General features: G+C 43.2%; 1 protein-coding gene across 1 annotated transcript in view; it reads right to left on the bottom strand.

Annotated features, from left to right (window-relative positions):
• The window catches only part of NID1 (nidogen 1), a 149,053-nt gene that overhangs the window by 41,752 nt on the left and 90,172 nt on the right, over nucleotides 1-17,129 (bottom strand). Inside the window, exons 11-12 of the mRNA XM_075596801.1 lie at nucleotides 15,848-15,991; nucleotides 15,259-15,381 (exon numbers count right to left, since the gene is read on the bottom strand). Of these exons, the coding sequence (XP_075452916.1) occupies nucleotides 15,259-15,381; nucleotides 15,848-15,991 (267 nt within the window). The remainder of the gene's footprint in view (nucleotides 1-15,258; nucleotides 15,382-15,847; nucleotides 15,992-17,129) is intronic.

The following is a 17,129-nucleotide window of genomic DNA, read 5'->3' as shown; positions in this document are numbered from 1 at the left end:
AGGCCGTCCCACCGCTTGCCCTCCAACCAGTGGCGCGGGAATTTAAACTCCACCCACTCACACACTTTGCCAGGTTTGTGAAAGCTGCCACCTATGGCTTCAGAACAGTGAGAGAGCATGTGCACAATCCATCATTTTGCTCACTCACTATTCAAAACGCTCCTACCGGCTCAATGCCACTAAGTCTGGGGCTAGGTTACAGGGACCCTTTGAACTGACGATATCGGTACTCCAGTTAGCCCTCCTTGCTAACAAAACAGTGCACACCTCTGGGATCTCTGAGGCCTTCAAGTCCTGGCTGTCTCGCAGACGCATAGGCACTGAGCCTGGTAGCCATGACTTGAAATCCCACCGTTCATTTACAGGTTATCAATATATACACATTAAACTATACCCATTTAATAAAATATATTGTGTACTGTCTTCTGTGTGCTAAAAGTTATGAGTTCCTATTCTTGTGTCATGAATGGAGTGAGTGTATATTCCCTACAAATCCCTAGCCTCATTTCAGGCACACACGAGAAAAATACTTTTAAACTTTTAGACACTTTAAAAACCTGCCCAGCTTTATAACCTAGCTGGAGCAGCCCCATAACCCCTAAACTAGGTTCAGTATACCTGGGCATGTATGTGGGTACCTCTGCTATAGTGGGGAGCCCCTGCTATACTAAGGACTCTGTGTATACCTGCAGATATCTTTTAACCCCTTCATACCCATTTACCTTGTCTGGAAGATGCTGCAGCAGGGACTCTGGCAGTGAGTCGTAAGAACGTTTCCAGGGTTCGAGGTTGGCGGAGTAATGCACTTAGCTGTATCCGAAGATATCACTCAATCTCCGTATACAACTTTTGGGGTATTCCCTAACTCCGGAATCCCGCTACATAGACACAATCTGCAAAGACTTTCTCCGCCAAACCCACCCTGAAACTTACAGCCTAGAAATCTCCTGATCCCATCATCCCAGTAAAGGCAAAGATCACATAATTCTTTAATGTCGCAAAATCAGTATACAGTTGCAGTAATACATTTTTGACATCTGGGTCCCAGAGCAGACACTCTAAGACCCTAAAACACGGGTCGGGGTTAACCAAGTGGGATTGACCTTTATTATAAGCCTGGTTAACCCCTTCACCATCAAATGTAGGAAAAAACAATGCTGAAATCCTAAGTAATGAATTAATACATATGTTTAATTGCTTAGGATTTTGACATTGGTTTTCAAATCGAGATTAATAAATAATTAAGCTTTAATAAATAAAACAGTATCAGCCCCATTCCTAATAATTTAACAATCATATATGACGTTTCTTATTAATCTCTAAAATGGTAAACTCTAACCAAAGGTTCTGAAAACCTGTTCCTCATATTTCCTACTGTGACAAACAGCTTACTCCGGGGCTCCGCCGCTTGTCCGGGACGGTTAGAACACGGTCTTTTGGGGTAGGTTAAATGAGGAGGCGTCACGTACTGTTCCTTTAAACAGGCTATGCCTGGTTTATTCAGTCCCAGGCACTGAGACTGCCACAGTGCATACAACAAAACACATCAAAACAAAAACTGCTCACCTGAGCGATAACTTAACTTAGATTTCCCTAACTCAGGGTGGAAGTGGCTTTTCCACTTTCCAACAACAAAACAAGGTACTTTTGCAGAGTTAGCCAAATGAATAGAACAATTGAACCTGTGTGGGGAAGGGGCTTCTCCCCACTGTGTTCAGCAGCCTTCCAGGCTCTGGAGAAGAGACAAGAGCAAACAGGAAATCAGTCTTACATACCTGATTTCTAATTAGCATGACAGGTGACAGAAATCCCTCAGTTCCAGCGCTTGCCAAACTGTGGGATGGAGTGCATGTATTATAAGGCTGCACTCCCAGGCCAGACAGGATAGAAACTGTTCAGTATCCTGGGAGCCCTATATATGGAATTTATTACCATCCCCTGGTTTCTGTCACATATCCTCCCCCCCAGCTCAGACCCTGAGGGATGAGCGACCATGGATATTAGGGAGTGCATCCTTGACAACCCGTCAGCATTGCCATGTTTGTGCCCTGACCTGTGTTCCACAGAAAATTTAAAGGGTTGTAGGCTTAGGAACCACCTGGTCACTCTAGCATTCTTTTCCCTGTTTTGACACATCCAGGTAAGGGGTGCATGATCTGTGACCAACCGGAATTTTCTCCCCAACAGGTAGTATTTGAGCGTCTCTACAGCCCACTTTATTGCGAGACACTCTTTCTCTACTATGGAGTAATTTTTCTCCTGGGGATTTAGTTTCCTACTTAAATAAAGAATGGGGTGTTCCTCACCTTGAGACTCCTGGGAGAGTACCGCCCCCAGCCCTACCTCAGATGCGTCGGTTTGGACTACGAACTCTTTGGAGAAGTCAGGTGTGACCAACACTGGTTGGGCACAGAGAGCTTCTTTCAGGCTTCTAAAGGCCTGTTCGGTTTCGGGGGACCACTTTACCATAAGTGGTCCTCTTGCTTTTGTGAGGTCGGTTAGTGGGGTTGCCTTAGTCGCAAAATTGGGAATAAACCTTCTATAGTACCCAATTAACCCCAAAAAGGTCCTTACTTGTTTTTTTGTAACTGGCCTTGGCCAACCTTGTATCGCCTCCACTTTGAGTGTTTGGGGTTTGAGTAAACCTCTGCCAATAGAATACCCCAGATACTTGGCCTCCTCCAGACCAATGGTGCATTTAGCGGGGTTAGCAGTTAGTCCAGCAGACCGAACTGCGTCGAGCACAGCTTGGACCTTTGGAAGGTGGGATTGCCAATCTTCACTATGGATTACCACATCATCCAGGTAGGCAGCAGCATACCGAGCATGTGGTTTTAAAATTTTATCCATCATTCTTTGGAATGTGGCGGGAGCTCCATGTAAGCCAAAAGGCAGCACCCTATACTGAAAGAGGCCGTCTGGGGTTGAGAAGGCTGTCTTTTCTTTTGCCCTTTCTGTGAGGGGAACCTGCCAGTACCCTTTTGTTAGGTCTAGGGTTGTGAGATATCGGGCTTTGCCCAGTCTCTCTACAAGTTCATCTACCCTGGGCATAGGATAAGTATCAAATTTTGACACCGCGTTTAGTTTCCGGTAGTCATTACAAAACCTTGTTGTACCATCTGGCTTTGGGACTAAGACTATAGGGCTGTTCCACCCACTTTGGGATTCCTCAATTACACCTAGTTTTAGCATTTTTTTAACCTCTAAACTTATAGCCTCTCTTTTGGCCTCTGGGATTCGGTACGGTTTAAGGTTAACTCGGACCCCCGGTTCAGAGACTAGGTCATGTTCAATTACGCTAGTTCTACCTGGCTGTGTAGAGAAGATTTCTTTGTTTCTGCTCACTAAATTCTGAACCTTTTGTTTCTGATGAACGGACAGGGTTTCAGCTATGCTAACCTCTGGGTCAGTTTCTTGACTCTCTGACGGACCTGGGGTTACTAGGGTTGACAAGACTTCTCTATCTTTCCAGGGCTTGAGTAGGTTTATATGGTAAATTTGCTCAGGTTTCCTCCTACCTGGCTGTCTTACCTTATAATTTACTTCTCCCACTCTTTCCAAGACCTCATATGGCCCATGCCATTTAGCAAGGAATTTACTTTCCACGGTGGGAACCAGAACTAGTACCCTATCACCTGGAAAAAAAATTCTGACCCTAGCACCCTTATTATACGTATTCCTCTGTGCTTCTTGAGCTTTCCCCATGTGTTCCCTCACTATGGGTAGGACTGCAGCAATGCGGTCCTGCATCTGGGCAACATGCTCTATTACACTTCTGTAAGGGGTAACCTCGTGTTCCCAAGTCTCTTTGGCTATATCCAGTAAGCCCCTTGGGTGTCGGCCATACAATAGTTCAAACGGGGAGAAGCCTGTGGATGATTGGGGAACTTCCCTAATGGCAAATAACAGGTACGGTAACAAACAATCCCAGTTTTTCCCATCTTTATCGACCGCCCGCCGTAACATGCTCTTTAAGGTTTTATTGAACCTTTCCACTAAACCATCTGTTTGTGGATGATAGACTGAGGTTCTGAGATGCTTGATTTTTAGGAGTTTACATAACTCTTTTGTTACTTGGGACATAAACGGTGTTCCCTGGTCAGATAGAATCTCTTTAGGAATTCCAACCCGGGAAAACAGAACTACTAACTCTTTTGCTATGTTTTTGGCAGAGGTGCTACGTAGGGGAACTGCCTCCGGATATCGGGTGGCATAATCTAATATTACCAATATATGCTGATGTCCCCTAGCAGACTTTATTAGGGGTCCTACTAGATCCATAGCAATCCGGTCAAATGGTACCTCTATTATGGGAAGGGGTACCAATGGGCTGCGGTACGCCTTGAACGGGGCGGTGATCTGACATGCTGGGCATGAGGAACAATAATTCGTAATTTCTGCCAGAACCCCAGGCCAATAGAAGCTTCGGAGAACCTTTTCTTTTGTCTTTTCCACCCCTAGGTGTCCCCCCAATGGATGACTATGTGCGAGGTGTAACACTACATTACGGAATGTCCGTGGTACCAACAATTGTTTAGTTGTAACTGATTTTCTTTTATCAACCCGATATACTAGGTCGTTCTCTACCTCGAAGTAGGGGTAAGCAAGCGACCTATCTGGTTGGCCAAGAGTACTATTCAGGTCCCGTATATTTCCCCTTGCTACCTCTAATGTGGGGTCCTCCCACTGGGCCTTCTTAAAACTCCCAGGACTGACCTCTAGGTCAGCGAGGGTCTTATCCGGTTCTGGGGTGGTAAGTGTATGATCAACATCCTGATTTGGGGTATTCCCTACCAAAGTAGTGATGGGGAAGGGAATTTTACAGCACTCCTCCTTTTCCCCTTCTTATTTGGGCCCTCGTCAACCTCCATTTCTGAAAACGGGAAAGGATTTATTTCTTCTAATACTTCGTTATGGTCCGCTATTGAACTCTGGGCGCTATTCTGAGCGGGGGACCACATTTTTAGAAAATGGGGAAAGTCGGTCCCTATTAACACATCATGTGCCAGTTTGGGTACAATACCCACCTTGAAATCTAAAGAACCAAACTCTGTTTAAAAAAAAACATCAACAGTGGAATATTCATGATTATCCCCATGTATACAACAAATTGCCATTCTTTGTGAACTGTTTCCCTGTTTCTTCTTAATGGGCAAGAGGTATTCGGACACTAGTGTGACCATGCTCCCAGAGTCCAGAAGTGCCCGAACCCTCCTACCATTAACCTTTACAAATGCCCACAGATGGTTATTCAAGGGGTCCTCTGGGCTAGGGCGCATACATTGGGACAACAGCGAATAAGGTTCCACGCTGTTGCATTGCATGGGCTCATCATTTAGTGGGCAGATTTTTGCTGTGTGGCCCCTCTCATGACAATTTACACATTTAGGTACATAGTCTGTGTCCCACTTAGAGCCTTTTCCCGGCTCCCCATGTTGGCTATTGCCCTTAGTGTGCGAACCACTGTTGCTGGTGCTGCGTGAAGGTGGTCGCCGCTCTTCAGCTCCCCTTAACCCCGGTACCCTTTTACCGTCTCTGGAAGAGTCCTGGAACCTCGGGTAGTGGGGTTGCTCCACGACTGTGGGTTGCGGGTGCTCTCCTGCTGCATTGTACCTTTCTACGAGGGCCACAAGCTCATCCGCATTGTGGGGGTCACTCCGACTGACCCAATGGCGTAAGGCAGAGGGAAGTTTCCTCAAGAACTGGTCCATGACCAACCGTTCCACGATGTGGCTTGCTGAGTTGATCTCGGGTTGTAGCCACTTCCGGGCGAGGTGGATGAGGTCATACATCTGGCTTCGGGTGGCTTTATCCATTGTGAAGGACCATGTGTGAAACCTTTGGGCGCGAACAGCCGTGGTTACGCCGAGGCGGGCGAGGATCTCGAACTTCAATTTTGCATAGACGTTAGCTTCGGCTGGCTCTAGATCAAAGTAAGCCTTCTGGGGTTCGCCGCTTAGGAAGGGTGCGATTAGACCAGCCCACTCAGCTTCTGGCCATCCCTCTCTCTGTGCCGTGCGTTCAAACGTGAGAAGATAGGCTTCCACATCATCCGAGGGTTCCATCTTCTGAAGGTAGTGGCTTGCCCTGGTCATTTTCGGAACTGGGGCTGCCGCTGCCAGTGGAAGGTTACTGATAGTCCCCCTCAGGATCTCGAGTTCCTGCTGGAAGCCCTGAGCGAACCGCTGTTGCTCCTCTCTCAGCAAGCGGTTTGTCTCTTGCTGGTTTGCATTCGCCTGTTGCAGGATTGCATTAGTCTCTTGCTGGTTTATTAACAGCTGTCGCTGGGTTTCACTCGCCTGTTGTTGGGCTTCATTCGCGTCTTTCTGGACAGCGACATTGCGTACCAGCGCACTCACCACGTCTTCCATCTTGTTTGGAGAGAGAGAAAAAAAACTTTTTTTTTTTTTTTTTTTTTTTTTTAAAGTTCTTTAACCCCCAGACCTTTTAGTGTTCTGCCCGCATTCTCCACCATATGTGACAAACAGCTTACTCCGGGGCTCCGCCGCTTGTCCGGGACGGTTAGAACACGGTCTTTTGGGGTAGGTTAAATGAGGAGGCGTCACGTACTGTTCCTTTAAACAGGCTGTGCCTGGTTTATTCAGTCCCAGGCACTGAGACTGCCACAGTGCATACAACAAAACACATCAAAACAAAAACTGCTCACCTGAGCGATAACTTAACTTAGATTTCCCTAACTCAGGGTGGAAGTGGCTTTTCCACTTTCCAACAACAAAACAAGGTACTTTTGCAGAGTTAGCCAAATGAATAGAACAATTGAACCTGTGTGGGGAAGGGGCTTCTCCCCACTGTGTTCAGCAGCCTTCCAGGCTCTGGAGAAGAGACACGAGCAAACAGGAAATCAGTCTTACATACCTGATTTCTAATTAGCATGACAGGTGACAGAAATCCCTCAGTTCCAGCGCTTGCCAAACTGTGGGATGGAGTGCATGTATTATAAGGCTGCACTCCCAGGCCAGACAGGATAGAAACTGTTCAGTATCCTGGGAGCCCTATATATGGAATTTATTACCATCCCCTGGTTTCTGTCACACTACACAAACATACAGTAGCTCTGCTACCAACCAGTGATTTTCTTGCCATAAAGATCAAGGAACAAACTGCTGAAACTCTGTAGTCCAGACACTGCAAGTTCTTTAAACTCTGCAATGCAGAGAGCAATGCATAACTTGCGTTCCAGCGAGGTTTAATTATTAGTTTTACAGTAACACAGTTAGTTGATGAGGTGGAGGACTTATTTCAGTTCACATATCGTTGAAAGGTCAAGCAGATGTGAATGTAAAATGTTCTATTACAGACAAAATGCTTGAAAAGGCTAAGCACATCCATACCCAGACATAAATATTCCTGCAAATACACATATACAAGTAAGTGTCTATGTGTAAAGAAAGCAGTGGACTAGAGCTATTTTCGCTAGACATCAGTGTCAAGGAAGCTTTCACTTATTTTGCCTCATAGCTTGTTATTTTGGAGGAGGCTGTAAAAGTGGTTAGGAAAAGCTGCTAGACCAGGAATCTTCAACTAGTATTCTGAAGGGTTCAGATTAAAAAAAAAAAAAGTTTAGGCGTGTAGCCCTGTGTAATTTTGGGGTTACATGCCTCTCCTTCTGTGCAGTAAATCCCTGTTAAGAGGGCAGGGTTGCCAGAAGTTATCATGGAGGTTTGCCCTCAACCCCGGTCATGTGTAGTGTGAAGCAAAGGAAGTGACAGCATGCTCTGTGTCCACTGACAGTGACACAGGAGTGGGTCTTTCTGGAGCTATATAATACGCACCACTTCCTAGAGTTAGTGTGTTCTGTCTGAGGCAAGTGTCTGGTGCAGGAGCTGTGAGTCTGTGCCGCTCAAGTATCAGTAATTGCAGAGTGACAAGCTGACCCCACACTGTGTCAGGGCTCCGGCACAGATGGTGGACCTCCCTTAGGGGAGAGGTGGCAGAGTTATCCCTGTCTCTATTACAGAGTCAGGAGGGAACTTCCTTGAGGTGTGCGGCTAAGTACCAGCCACTATGATGGGCAGTCTGCCATGTATGATGTCAATAAAAATGCCCTTGATTCAAAGTCCCTTCTTGACTGAGACTGGAGTTAATCAGGAAGAAGATGCACCCAGGAGTTCTCTTCCAGAGACTCCTCCCTGCTATTATGGGGATCTGGAAGGGATGGAGGCGCTTTACCAACTGTGAGTAGAACTCAGCACTACCTCACACGCCTGTCATGGTGAAATCCCCACTACCATCGAGCGGGAGACTCAGGAGTCCTGTGAGCCAGCAGGTGCACCACATAACATGACACGTAACGGGGGGCAGTTTCTCACATAGGGGTCAGGATCAGAAGGGCCCTGGGAAAACACAGTAACAGGCGTAAAAGGGCCACAAGAGTATTATAATGTCATTTTGGATACATTTAAAGACTTACAAATTATAATACTTAATTGTACAAGCATTTATAACACCTATACCATATATATATATTTGATTACACTTAGCTGCCTAGGGACTTACAACGAAATTAGCAGGAGCAGATAGTCCAAGAGCCACTCCTAAACGCGGATCTGGCCCTTGGGTCACCAGATGAAGAGCCCTGTACTAGATACAATATGCATCAAACATCTCTATTAAGTATGACATGTAGTTTTCACGATCTCTACACATGTCACCAGGGCCTGATTTTCTACTGCCTTTACTAGCAGAACTACAACTCCCAGCATTCAACACAGTTAGTAAAGGGATCAGTGCAGAAATTCTGACAGAACTTTCCTGGAGAAAATGAGTTGGGGTACATTTATAGGTTTACATAGTTACATTGTTTCCTGTTATTTATGATTGTTTTGGCAAAACCACTTGTGCAAAAAAAGTTCCATGTTCAAAAAATGGTGAGTAATTTATCTAAATTACATAGGACATAAAGGACATACTTGAAAACGAGAGGTACCTCTCAATGTATTACTTCCTGGTAAACCATTTTATAAATAAATAAAGCAACAAAAAATAGAAAACACTCTTTTAACCAAAGTACACGAAGAAACATTTGTAAAAACAATCCCATTTTTCAATAAATCTGATATTACAACATTAAAAGCAGAGGTTGCACTATATATTTTTTTATGGAGAAAAAATACTGTAGTGGCGACAGCGTAGAGTGACGCTGCCTCGTCATGTCGACACAACGTTACATGGCATGCCATGACAACACTCCATCACGCGACATAGCAATGTCTTGACGCCCCGATGTCGAGGGACAAGGGCTGGCCGGTAATTGAAATGTCCGGGGGGCCCTTACGCTGTAGTTACGCTACTGGAATGGGCCCAGTTTTGAAAAGACCACTCACATCAAATCTCTTTAGAGGCAGATCTGTCAATCACTGCTCTGTATCCAAAGTTGCACCCCACAATTTTGGACAGTAAAATATTACATCTTGTATTGTCAACTGCATTATGCATTAGAAATTCGCCAGAAAAATTGCTGCTCTTTCAACATTCACTTTGCTTTCTGCTAGGAATAGCATGGAGTAACGTGATTCTTTAAATACAGGCATTTTGTGGGCATTTTGGCAACGATCACACTTGCTGCAAATGCTGGAGAAAATAAATATTTTGCAAAATTTTTGTGAAAATTCCCACATTTAACTGCAAGAGATTTTTTACATCCCTGTGGTTTTAATACCTAATCAAACCAAAATTTCTTCAAGATACATACAATTTAAATTGTGTACAATTATATTAATACATTTACATATCTTAATGGTCTATTTAAAAACTCAACGTCCTCATTAATCATTTTAATAGATCTGTAGCTTGATAACACTACGCACTTTAACACTCTCAGAGCCTTATTCAATATGCTCAGAAGCAGCAGGTCGCACCGTTATTGGGTGAAAACTCCTATTGACTTTATTAAGAGTTTTCGACCAATAACAGTCCACATGGCCACTTCAGAGTATATTGCTTTACCTCCTTATAAACCTCTCGGCATGATCAATAAACCAACATATACCATATTTCCTCGATTGTAAGACGCCTTCGATTGTAAGACGCACCATTGATTTGGCCCTTACAATCGAGGAAAATTACTTTTTCACTTACCATATTTCAGGAGAGGTTCCATGTCAGCGGATGATGAAGGGGCAGTGGCGCCAGGAGAGGTCCCACGTCTGCAGATGGTTGAAGATGGACAGCGAGCGGGAGTGCGGCGGCAGGACAGGTCCAAAGTCTGCAGGTGAATGAAGATAAGAAGACAGCGGCCGTGCGGTGGCGGCAGGAAATCATAATAGCAGGAGAGCTGAGCAGGAGCATAGCGGCATAGCGGAACGGCTTGGGAGGTGCACACTGTATCCGGAAGTCAGACACCGGTCAACTTCGGTGCACCTCCCAAGCCGTTCACCGTATGCCGCTCTGCTCCTGCTATTATGATCTATTAGCCGCCTCCACCACCGCAAGCCCGCTGTCTTCTTATCTTCATTCACCTGCAGACTTGGGACCTGTTTTGCCGCTGACACCCCACTCCCGCCCGCTGCCCATCTTCAACCATCTGCAGACAGGGGACCTCTCCCTCCGCCGCCGCACACTTCATGCTCCGCTGGCATGGGACCTCTCCTGAAACATGTTAAGTGAAAAGAGGGGGTTAGTACTGTAGACACTTTTTTTAATACATCGATTCTAAGACGCACCTCGATTTCAGACATGTGAAAATCGAAAAAAAGGTGCGTCTTAGAATTGAGGAAATAGGGTTTTCTTACGTACTTGTAAATCTTCTGGCATACCACTTAAAATATAAGTAATTTGATTTGCTTCTCGTTTTTTACCATATCTCTCTGTATTGTGTCTTTTTTGTACTATTATTGAAAAATCGATAAATTATATAGACAAAATTAAACATACAAAAAAACCTCAATTTTTCTTGACAGTAGACAAAGTGGCCTAACAAGTAGTGATAATAGGCTTGATTTGAAAAAAATCTAAATGTATTAAACATTGGGGTAAGGCTCTTTGTACTCTATTAATGAAGCATTACCCAATATTTATGCTATAACAACAAATGGAGATTTTTGTTGTATTCCTTTATATGTTAAAAGATGGATTTGTGTGTATATAAAAAGTACTGGTACCCTGTGCCTCTAGTACCATCACCCTTTGACTACTGGATTTCAACATTCTTTTTACCCCTGCACAACTATAGGAAGGAACAGGCTAATGGTTAAAAAAAAAAAAAAAAAATTCTGTATGCTGTCAAAATACTGCAGTTGAGACATAATGCAAAGACTGAAATCAGATAAGCCTTGCTTTTACACTGCACTCTAGACTGTTTTTTCAGTGATGTAGTACAAACAGGAAGCAGAGTTGGCCCTCATATTTACCATGTGAAAAAGATTACATTATTGTAGCAGCAGTGGGGTGAGCAGTTGTATATTAGTAAACTTGTCTTTGAGTGAATAAAAACTGTAGCACTGACATCTGTTTCATTTTGAAAATAATGAACTACAGACATTCCTAATAGTTTCTATGAACGTTCGTTTAACACAGGTTTGCATGTGGGATACTGCATCTAATTGTCTGAGATGCTTCCTGCATTAATTGCAGAAATAATAGTCACCAGATGATAGAAGCAGCTAGTTGAAACCTAAATGGCAATGACTGCATTTAAAGATAGTCTAACATACTAAAAAACGTTATGCAACTGTTAGTTGTTTATTCTGATTACACATTTCATTGTGAACTAAGCTTTCAGGTGTTGAAAAATGTTGCCGAAAAGTGTTTGTTTTATATAATTTCTAAGCCCACAATTCATTAAGCGCTGGCAAATTAGAGCAAATAATGTACGGTTGCCTAAAAGAGGAATACCTGTTATGTTCCCTGAGTTTGCATCTTAGGCCGTGCTTATAGTGACGGCGATGCGAATTCGCCCAAAAACAAAAGCATTGTTGCCGCCGACGGCGACAAGCGACGGAGCAACATCGCCGTAGCGAAACCCCGCTGCCGGCAAAATTTTATTTTTCTAGGGCCGTCACGTCACATGACGGCCCTTTAACAAATCAAATTGCGTTTACCTACTGTACATCATTGTTACTACTTATACATTGTTTGATTTTACTAGGTATGTAACAGGGGACTTATCCCTGTTCAGTAATGTTCCTTTAATCTAGCAGTGTGGTAGTTAATTACTAAACACCACCTGCCTGATTAGATTGGTTACAAAAAGCCTGCCTTTGAGACAGGAAGTGACTCTCTTTAGCTCTGACTGAGAGCTGACCTTTGGAGACACCACAATGTCTTGAGTTCTGCCAGCCACACAGCAGAGCTGATTGCAAGACACCCAATAAGACTTCTAAACCTGGATGCTGGTATTTTTCTGTGCACGCACGGGTGCGGTTCCAGGAGAGCAGAGAAGCTTACTCTACAGCTGATAAACAGATAAGACTTTCATTATTAAGAGACTGCTTATATCTGTTTATTTTCATGCTATGTGTTTGGGATGGGAGAAATGCTTAACTGATGGAGATGTGAACTAATTGCAAGGATTTCACTAGAAATACTCCCAAGTGAATGGAAGCTTTGTTCCCCCTGTGTTTGGATAATTTCCTGATGAAAAGGAAAAGGCACAATAAAGCCTATTATAATTTCACATTATAACGACTCCAATTGTGTACCTCTGTGAACGTCCGTCTACAAGGTACAAAAAACTGGTCGTACTGCAGTACTGTCTCATTACTACAGTCAATGTCTGGATAATTAAAATCATAAATAATTAAAACATGACTGTTAGGAACTGATGATGGTGGGCTCAAAGACAGAGGGTGGATCAGGCGGAACTGTATTGAGAACAGATCATTGCCATAATGACAGGGTGTCTTCCAGGCGCTTTAGGATCTGGGTGGTTATATGCATATGCATAGATCACAATATGCCCTGTGTAAATCCTTTAGGAGGCTTTGAGCATGAACATTTTTTTACTGGTTCCCAAGATCTTTCCTTTGGACCATACCCTTTCCAGTCCACCAGGTACTGGAGCTGTCCTCAATGTCTGCGGAAGTTGAAAATTTTTGCCACCACTCCGTTTGCTGGATGCATCTTCTCAGATTAGATGCTGCCAAAAAAATAACACTGTTGCTAGACAGCTCTCAGGGACAATTGTCCATCATATTGCCATGAAAGAACATCGGTTTTGCCCTTTTGTGCTCCAGGGCTATACGCTGACATGAAATAGATTGATGTACAGTGTCCACCGAGTTTGTCGTAGGTTGCACCGGTGAGCCATTCGTAAATATTTTTCAGTTTTATGATCTTTAAAAAAGTCACTGAATAAACTTTTTCTTCTAGAAGGTGTTGCCATTCTTCAAAAGTGGATTTCATTACTAAAAGTTCCTGGTCTCTGATGCTACAGTATAGTCTATCTCAGGTGGGCTTAGTTGCAAAGAGTACAATGAACAAGGATGCAATAACATCTTGGGTCATTGAAGTTGTTACAGGATTGCTCCAAATTGAATGCCTTTGACCTTTGTCGGGACAGACCATTATTGCACAGCTTGACTTATTTAGAACAACAACCCCCCTGCTGCTGGCACATCTCCCCGCGCTGCTGCAGCATCTCCCCTTGCTGCTGGCACATCTCCCCGTCTCCCTCTCCCTCCCCCCGCTGCCGGCACATCTCCTCACCCCCTCTCCTTTGCTGCTGGCACAACTCCCTATGCCCCCCTTCCCCCCTGCTGTTGGCACCTCCACGTGCTGCTGCTGCACCTCCCCTTGTTGCTGGCACATCTCAACGCCCCCCCTCCCCCGCTGGTACATATCACACTGCTGCCGGCACATCTCCCAGCGCTGCTGCTGCATCTCCCCTCACTGCCGGCACATCTCCCCGCCCAACCCCCCCCATTATGATTATAGTTGATGTGGTATAATTACTACTACTACTACATTTATATAGCCTCCTTATCCAGGGCACCGTATATTAGTTAGGACAGACACAATCTATGATTTTGGTACCTGAGGCACAGGGAGATAAAGTGACTTGCACAAGGTCACAAGGAGCCGACACCGGGAATTGAACCAGGCTGCACTGATTCAAACGCTGTGCCATGACCCCGGCCAGAGAAGTCAAATGACGGATTAATCCTTTCTCCAGGTTTTCTCTGATGTATTCCTGCAATACCTACTATTAATAATATGCCACATAAACATGGAAAGAGAAGGAGGAAAGGGAGGAAAAGGGGGAGGGGCAGAGAGGAGGGGGATAGGGAAAGAAAGGGGAAGAAGAAGAAGAAGAAGAAGAAGAAGAAGAAGAAGAAGAAGAAGAAGAAGAAGAAGAAGGGGGGTAAAAGGGAAAAAGGGGCAGGGGAGAAGGAAAGAGGGGGGAAGAATCAAGTATGTGTAAAAATCTTATAAATCTTTTTTTCCCCTTCATCCTTCTCTTTCAAGATATGTGTGTAACAGGTTTTCATTTCAAGAAGTGTCATCTTGCTTCTTCTCTCCAGGAGTGCTGGAGGCAATCACTGCAGGAGAACCCTCTTCTGCTACACCCCCTCATCAATTGCAGTTTCAGGTAAGGTATATATAAATAACTGGAAAGCTTTATTTTTCACAACAACAAATGCATCATATAACTGGGTTAAATTCTCTTGTCCCTCCTCCGGATGGTCCCTGGAATCAACCCCCAGGCTAGGGCCCAAGAGTCTATCCTTGCTCTTCCCTCATCCCCTGGTAGGATGAGGGGTAGTTGTCCCACTCACCTAAGGGAAGGGATGGAGGTTGTCAGAGCCCTGACTCCACATTCCCTGGAACACTCTCTCTCATGGGAGAGAACTAACTCAATTTGGGTGGTGAAACCCCTTATGTAACCTGGGAGAGGGTCCCAGGTCTCAGCCCCTGATTGGGCAGAACACAGACCCTAGGCCCACCTCTCCCTTGTCACTCAAGGGAGCTGCTTACTACAGGGCAAACCCCGGATTAACCCTAACACTGCCTGCACTGGTACCAGGGCTATTGTGTTAGGCGAGGGCAGATTAGTAGCCAAAAAGAATACATGGCTACACGTGTTATGATTGTTAACTTATATTAGTGATTATATATTACATTTTTATCTCGGCTATTTCCCAGCACAAAGGTATTTATCAGCAAGGCAGAAGTTCTCCTTTTCAAAGATGACATTTCAAGGAAATATTTTAGGCGATGTTTCTTAATGAGGCTAAGCTCTCTGCAATTCTTGCTCATCAATTTTTTTTATACTTAATCTGAGACAACAGTAAAGTTTACCTCCAGAAATGCACTGGAATCCATTTCCACTGTACCCTGCTTTACATCGACATGCAAAAGAGCCTGGGATATTATAGCATACAGCATCTGGGTGGCATTGACTGGCCTCACATTCATCAACATCTACAAGAAAATATTTTTAAAAAAGTAATACTTTAAACCATGAAAATAGGTTTCCTTTGCACGATAATTTTGCTTCATTAATATATTTTACGCCAAAATTCAAGTTCTAGCAATGTACTATTGATAGAAAACTTTAGACATGAAAATCGTTAAAAGCTTAATTGTGTAATTTAGCTTTTAGTTGAATCTGCATTGTTTCCCATTGTATGTGTTTTATATGCCCTATAAGTAAGGATTGCAGAAAACTATTTTGTATATATACATATATATACACACACTATTGCAAGGTAATGTTGCATTTAGATAGAGAAAAGAAACGCATGTAGTATCCTATAGTATTCTAAGATAATAAATCTTTCCACATGAAATGTATCACAAAAGCTTGTTTAAAAAGAAGTTATATAAGTTTGAGTACACAGTGACATATATAGTTTGAATAGTTATTATGTTGTAGTATTTTACATACCTACACAGGAACGCCCATCTCCAGAAAATCCAGATAAGCAAGCGCATATAAATGAAGAACCACCTGTGTATATACAGCGGGCACGGTCTGCAATATCACAGTTGTGTGTTCCAGTTAAGCAGTGGTTTATAGGACGGTCAACAGCTGAGAAATAAAGTTAAAAAATACATGTTTTCAGTTTATTATTTTATAAAAATTGTGAAATTATTTTCTGCTTAAGTGTAATTTAAGTTACATAGTACAACAACTAGAGGTAGGGCACACAACGTCAATTGTTGTTTTTAGAGTACCTAGAAAAAGGCAGAAAATAAAGACAGTTGTAAAATGACACTGTCCATATGAAAAATCCATTAACCAAGGCCTGGCTCTCAGGAGTTTAAGGTTTCTGTCTAGGCTACAGTAAATATTTAAAATATGTTCTAAGGTCTACCGAGGGTTGTGCACATGTTATTTAAATTACAAACAGAAAACGTGTGTTTTGCTATGATATAAATATAGTTGGATACATTTTTGTTCAGTTTTATATCTACTTATTTTTGGCATGCTAGATAATATGGCTGGGAGGGACAATCATTCTTGGCTTTCAAAATCTCACCTTAAAAATAAACTATTTGTATCAGTAATCATTTCTTAGAAAGTGAGAAGCATACTATTATTACAAAGTCTCAAATATGGCCCCAGATAGATGATAAAATCACCACATCTATTTACTTACAGAGCAGTTCTTTCCAAACAGATATTTGGGGAAAATGTAGAAAATAAAAAAAACTCATAATACAAACACTCATGATTCATGAAATGTTAGCAATAGCAAATTTGCTGATACCTCCACAGGGCCATAAAAAGCATGAGCATTTTTTTTACTTCCACTTTGTGCATTTTGAAGTCTGCAGAAGCAAAGCATAATTGCCTGTTAGCCTGTTATTTTGTTATTTAATTCATTTTTGGCACAGGACACACAAAATATAATCTTTGCAAATATGTATTGCCTTTCATTGTCAATAGAAAACGTTTGTAAGTAGAGATGTTTAAACTCCATTATGGAAGGGTGCGCATACTCTGATGTAACAGGCATCAAGTTGGTGGAACTTGGGATGGGATCCCATATAAGATTTTAAGAAACGGATCTAGGCAATGCTACACAGTACTTTATGACTGATAAAAATTGCCCTGGACCAAAATGGTAGAATGCAAGTACAATACATAGTTGATTTGCAATTAAGAAATGTAACCACTGGATTTGTATTATATTTCTTTTATATTTATATACCCACCGGTTACT

The sequence above is a fragment of the Ascaphus truei genome, chromosome 4 (assembly GCF_040206685.1).
Source record: "Ascaphus truei isolate aAscTru1 chromosome 4, aAscTru1.hap1, whole genome shotgun sequence".
NCBI lineage: Eukaryota > Metazoa > Chordata > Amphibia > Anura > Ascaphidae > Ascaphus > Ascaphus truei.
Note: the sequence above shows the minus strand (reverse complement) of the source record. Positions and strands in the feature narration are given on the sequence as shown.